The sequence below is a fragment of the Halyomorpha halys genome, unplaced genomic scaffold, assembly GCF_000696795.3.
Source record: "Halyomorpha halys isolate HHAL.00 unplaced genomic scaffold, Hhal_1.1 Scaffold228.1, whole genome shotgun sequence".
Classification (NCBI taxonomy): domain Eukaryota; kingdom Metazoa; phylum Arthropoda; class Insecta; order Hemiptera; family Pentatomidae; genus Halyomorpha; species Halyomorpha halys.
Window position 1 is genome coordinate 397,388 of NW_027107268.1, and position 7,070 is coordinate 404,457.

General features: G+C 30.8%; 1 protein-coding gene across 1 annotated transcript in view; it reads left to right on the plus strand.

The window, feature by feature from the left end:
* The window catches only part of LOC106679874 (uncharacterized), a 36,246-nt gene that overhangs the window by 14,896 nt on the left and 14,280 nt on the right, over window positions 1–7,070 (plus strand). The window contains exon 4 of the mRNA XM_014419259.3: window positions 1,920–2,033. Within this exon, the coding sequence (XP_014274745.1) occupies window positions 1,920–2,033 (114 nt within the window). The remainder of the gene's footprint in view (window positions 1–1,919; window positions 2,034–7,070) is intronic.

Here is a 7,070-nt window from a genome sequence, read left to right on the forward strand (position 1 = left end):
ATTGACAAAACGTACATTAACCAAATATTACACGAACAATAATATCGATTATTGAATACCCATATTTATTAACCCTTAAAATAATATCAAGTTATTATTTTTATTTATTTTTTAATTTTTCAAAAGATTAAATAATCTTTGTTAGTTTGTTCAAAACAAAAGGTCAGTTATTGTTTACCCGTTTTTACTAACCCACTGATTACTATCGAGTTAAATATTATTTAATTAATTTTCTATAGCTAAATAATACATATATATTTTTTTATAATATGATTGACAAGACGACCAATACGTAACATTAAACGAACAATAATTTCAATTATTTTTTACCCGATTTTATTTACTCTGAATATCTAATTTATTATTTTCTTTCTAAGAATATTTCAATATATTAAATAATTTTTTTAATTTTTAATTAAATAACATTACATGTACAAAGTACCAATTATTGTTTCTACGTTTTTACTAACCCTATAAATAATATCGACTTAGTTTGGGAATTCCTCTATAGTAAATTTAAATAATATAATTCTATGATTGTTTTTATATTTTTCTTAACCCTATGAAAATCTAATTTATTATTTTTTTTTTATTTAATTTTTCAACAGACTAAATAATTTTGTTTTCAATTACAAAGGGATTGAAGGCAATAAGTAGCCTATATTACTGGAACAATAATATAAATTATAGCTTCCAAGTTTTAATTAATCCTTAGAATTATATCGAGTTATCATTATTTTTTAATTTTAATTTTTTTTAAAATTACGAATGGGAAGACCAATAGCCTAATATTTCATGAATAATAGTGTCAATTATTGTTTACAGGTTTAATTAATAAATCCTAATAATAATAATGAGTTTATTATTTTAATTTTTAATTTTTCTGTTGAATAAATAATTAAATACAATCAAAAGTATTTAATTAAGTCATTACTTTTCAAAAATCATGAATGGAAAAAGCACCAACAACTTAATATTTCACAAAATAATTTAATATTTAGAATATTATATGAATTTAATTTGAAACTTGTAAGTTAATGTTTATTATTATTATTATTATTTTAAAAAATTAAGAATAGGAAGATGAAAAATTCCCTTACATTGCAGGTACAATAATATCAATTATTGTTTCTCGTTTTTATTAGTACTATTAATAATAGAGATTTTATTATATTTTTTAGTATTGTAAAAAATAAAATTATTGATAATTTCTTTTAAATATTATGAATGGTAAAATTACTAATATGGTGTTCCCATGGTTACAAATCTGTCATGATCTGCCTTACATCTTAATGTCAAATGGAAATGTTGATTGTAAAACATGACTATATTACAATGTAAATATTGATAAATATTTTTAATTTAATCGATTATGGTACTTGTAAATATTATTTAACATCTATATTATTTTTATTATGTGATCAGTTTTGTTTTATTATATTTTTGATATGGATACATATTTTCATTTAAATAGATCAATATAGTATTATCTTTTCTTTATATTATTTTAAATTAATTTTTTTATTCTTATAATTGTTATTATTTACATTTTTTCTTTTCTTTTTTCTGTTTTTTTTTTCTTCTATTTCTGTATATATTGTATGAATGTGAATTTGAACACTAATACATAATGTCCTTAATTTGTTGCAGATTGTATTAATTCTCTTAAATAAAATAATAAAAAAAAAACTAAAACAAATATCTGACTGACCCCTAAGTGTAGGGATACTATAATAGGCAATATATTATACATTTATCGAACCACGTTCTTTTCATATTTAAAATTTTGAAGACAAGGCTGTGTAATAGAACTAAATAATATATATGTATATAATAATTTTTTTTAATATAACAATTTCACGACTTGCCACACGCCCAAAGGCAATGCCAGCTCTATACCTGTGTACGGTGTGTTGCAGGGACTCCGGGAGCAAGTGGAAGAGCGTGCTGAGGTTCGTGGCGACTGTCCTTCCGTTCGGGCTGCTCCTGGCTGCCCTGTCCCCGAACATCCTGGTCATCAGTCCTGCCGATGAGTGAGTATTCATTGTATCGATTGTAGCTATCGCAATTTATATTGATAAAGGTTAATTGTATCGAGTTTATAATACTAAGTCAAAAAGTTCAAATATAATTACAATTTCGTTTTTACCATAAATCAAAAAAAGAATTAAAAAAAAAAATTTGACTGAAGTGTTTGTTTACTTAATCCCTGTTATTATTGTTAACGTGTTATTCTACGGTAATTCAACACACTGATGGGCGTTAACATCTCAGATTCTCTCAAAATTCAGCACAGAAAAAAAATCTTAAGCATATATCCGCCTTAAAATATGTAATTTTATCTGTGCATAGCATTTGGTTTTTGAGTTAGACTGTTCACATATACACACACTGATACTCAGACCATTTTGCGAGACTTGATTATTTGTACTCAGGGGTTCTCAAAACATGTATTACCATCGAATCAAAACTTTTTCAATATCGCAATAGTTTCTTTACTGTGTATTCCATATATTGGTAAGTGAAGTTAACTTATTGCACTCGCCCCCCCCCCTCTGAGGTGACAACGTAAGTTTAGGATGTCAGTCGGTCGTCCTCTCTGAGGGGACAAGATAGTTTATCCGCGATTACAATGATTGAACTTATTCCATCAAAATTTTTTAAGAAACGCATGATTTCCTGTAGTTTTCGAGTAAAATGGCACAAAAAAAAACAGATAAAAATATCAAGATGCATGATAAATAAATAGACCGATTTACGTCGAAAGAGAACGTACGAAGTGCATTCACAACGCTACAAGTTCAAGAGTTGGAAAGAAAAAAAATGCAGTTATCTCACCCCAATTTTTTATTCCAAAATTGACGAGTCTGCCAAGTAAAGGTAGGGGGAATAAAAAATGTTAGCTGTTTCAAAAATTAAAAAAAAAAATTAAAATATAGCTTTGGAAGCATTCGACGTGCAAATGTTTGCGACCACTCAAATTAAAGCTAGTTAAATTTACTATAAAATAGTTTATAACGTTTATCTTAGTAGTAGTACTAGCTTTTATGATATTTGACAAAATAAATTCACAAAATGTTAATTTCTAGTTGTTCTGATAAAGTGTTTCATTTTGAAAAAATATATCTCTGCAACCATAAGACTTACAAATATCTGCCAGCACTTTAAGGTAATTTAACTTACTATTCATTATTTTATGACACATATCTGTGTACGGGCAGTAGTTTTTATGATATTCGTATATGAATATCATAAAAACTAACACTTCCCACGGTTTTGGTTTGGCTATATCCAGATATTAAATGGGGTGTATTGTAAACCTCTTGTCTATTTCTTGTACAAAAACTTAAGTACTCCTTGTAAGCAATAAAAATTAATAACTGGACAAATCTGTCGAGCACAATATAATATGCAAAAGAGAGTTCATAATAGAAAAATACATTAGTGCGAAGTATGTCCAGGAACATACATAATACATAATGATACATGATTATTTATGTATATTTTAAAAGATTTGCCATCGGGCTTATCTTGTATCGGGGGCCAAGCATAGATCACACAAAGGGTTTGCCCCAAGGGGTGCCCGATCATGGAGGTCTTTTGATGCTCGGGAGAGATTCCCGCTCCCAACTCCCCTCACAATGGAAGACAGCCCCACTGGAGAGTGGAGTGGAGGATATTGGAAGACAGCCCCGTTGGAGAGTGGAGTGGAGGATATTGGGAGAGAGTCCTGCTTAACATTCCTTTCTGTCTGTCTTTAACCCCACCCGTAAAAATTCCAATGGTTAGGAAGACTTGTTTCCTCACGAGGAATTTTTTTACCATTTCATTAATTAATTTGACTGTGAAGTTATCTTTAAATAAAACACACACGTTTTTTATCCACGTTTTGGATTAAAAATTAGATCTTCAGGATTAACAATCCAGGATAAGTTTATTAATTTATACATAATGAAATATCTTGTTTGAGACAGATGGGTTTATTAGTTCTAAGAAGAATATCCATATAGCCTCACACTTTTTTATTGTCTTGTAACTCCTAGGTTTTGGCCATTCTCAAGGATCTATCAACTAACAATTTCAATTACATTCCACTCGTTATAAATTAATTCTAAAAACATTCTGAAACATAAATATCCTACCTACAATACAAGCTAACATTGGCCATCACACTATTGCAGGCCATTATATTTTTGTCCAATTTTATCATTAGACAATAACCTATAAATCATTATTAAATAACTGAACTATATGCACTAATAAATTAACTTTTATCATAAAGTATAAATTACATATTATTGTCAGAGTTTCACTTATTATAATTATTCAGTTTATTGTACTGTCTATTACACTACATCACCAATGTATTCTTTAACCTACTTCAACATCTAGGGATTGCCATATTCTTATTATATTTTCAATTTTATGAAATTTATTTTCTATTTTATATACGTATTCATATTAGTATTTAAAAACCTATTATATATTATATTATTTATCTTAACATAAAAACATCGTGATCACAAATTAATTTTAACATAATGTTGGTTTAAATTTCTTGTCTCTGATTTGAAATTAACGGTATAATTGATGTTTAAATAAATTGAATTATGTCCAATTGAAGTATGAAATCACTCTTTATTTCTTTAAAAGTCCAATATTTCGAACAATTCAGACATTCTCAAGGACAATCTTAAATAGAAATTTACATTCAGATCAATAATTTGCTTTTTTGTGCATAACCGCCATTTGAATTGAGACATTTATTATACCGTGGCACAAGTGATATATTCAATGCCCTCTCCGTAGAAAACTGTCACCACTTGTGAAGTGCGGTCTGTGATTAAGTTTTTGTTGGCTCTAAACAACGGGGCAATTGAAATTTATCAATTTAGGTGCATCAGTTCCGAAACACAGTAGCCATGACCATTCTTGCTGACAGCGTTTGCAAACAATTGCGTGGTTTCTTGGGAGAATGTGTTTGTGAAAAAGTTCCGACAGCTCGGTAATCGTGAAACTATGGTTTTCACGAATTTTGCCATTGATTTGCATTGCCAGGTTATTGGTCACAAGACTAGGCCAGGTCGTGAACACTGGTACGGCCATTTTTAAAATCAATGCACCATTCACTCGTACAATGATCAAGTGTCAACAAACCAAGAACGTATGAAAACTTGAGATTTTCTTCATGCAGCCTTCAAATGTCAGTACACCCACAAGTACAAATTGATGAAATGATTTCATTATATCATCCATGATCCATCATTTGAATTTAGGAGCACGAATTAATTAATGCATCAAAATAAATGCTAACAAATCCCACCAGAACACCTTTACTCTCCGTCGTAAACTTCTACTCTTCTGCCCTACAGCATCTTTATTTGATATCTCACTAAAGCCTGTTGAACAGATTCACTACTTAGGACTTCATCTGAACAAGAAACTTACTTGGAATCCCCACACTAGACTAAAACGACTAGAAACTGCCGATAGATTTCGATTACTACAACACGAAGTTGTGCTTTGGGGCTCCACTAAACCATCAAATTCCTCCCATATCCAAATCTTACAATCCAAAATCCTTGATGCTCCTTATTACGTCACAAATAAACTCATCCATAAAGACCTCAACATCCTCTTCCTTGGAGATTTGGCTGGAAATAAATATACCTCCTTTCATTCCAAATTACTTGCCTACCCAAACCTACTTGTTCTTACTCTCACATCCTTAACAAACCCTGATGATCCTTCGAGGCGCTTGTAAAATAATATGACCACAGGATCTTTTAATTTGAAGCAATGATTGGGTGGTTTCCAAGAGAATGGCGTGTTCTGAAACATTTGCTTATTGTATTTTTTTTATATAGTTGTAAGTTTCAATAAATAAAAACAAAGTGCATATAAATTCCGTTGTAATATGTTTCAATGGTTGATAAAAATAAATGAAAATACCTTCTATACACGATTACTTCCCTCTGATTTTCTCCAGTAATGTTTTTTTTTTTTAAATTGCATATTTTTCAAATTAAACAGAACAAAATAATGTTAATTGCATAAATTAATGAGCAATGAAATGATTTCGACCACTGCAAGACCCTAGTGATTATTATTATTTATGTATTCATTTTTAATTTTCTAACTGTTGGGCAAAGCCATGAACTTTCTCCAGGAGGATTGTTAGGAAAAGTAGAAAAAACTTGAGAGCGGATGTCACCCGGAGGATATGAAGAGGTGCCAACTATTCGAATAACTTTCTTCGGCGCGTTGCCGTTTCACCTGTGACATGAATGGCCGCCTTCCGCCCAACATGTACCAGGATTCATGCCGCGTCATAGCAGAGCAATAATTGCCAACTAGAAGCAAACCGTCTCTCTGACTGCTACCAAGCAGTAGCTTAAAGCGTATGGTATTTTGGTTACTGGTTTCATTTTTCGAACCAAGATTTAGCCCAAGTATATATGTTTCAGCTGTTTAAATTCGTGATGAAATCTATAGCTACGCCCACTACGTGCGTTAGAAGAAAATGGTTCCCTTTTCCCCTCTGTGTCCTTTCCCTTTCAATTTCGACATGACTCAAAAGAAAAAATTCAGAGACACGTCTCACGTTTTAAGGCATGCGTTGTGTGCCTAATTTGTTATGCAGTGCCGTAAAAAGAGTGTTTAGCAAGATTTAAATGTTTTCCACCTAATTTTTTCGCTTATGATTTTATCTAATTCATCAAAAAATAAGAACTTGTGGGAAGATGGTCCAAGTGGTGGTCAAGAAAATGAAATCCGGCCCTAGTATATCTGAAATATAAAAATCATTATATATTTGTTCTCACTTTATGCACCGCTATACCGTTAATCTCATTGTAATGAGGCTGTTTGCTAAATGTTGAGGATTTTTCCGGGAAGGTTATAGACTGCTTACAGGGAAGGTTATAGACTGGTTATAGGGAAGGTTATAGATTGGTTATAGGGGAGGTTGTAGACTGGTTATAGGGAAGGTTGTAGACTGCTTATCGGGAAGGTTATATACCTGGTTATAGGGAAGGTTATAGACTGCTTATATGGAAGGTTATAGACTG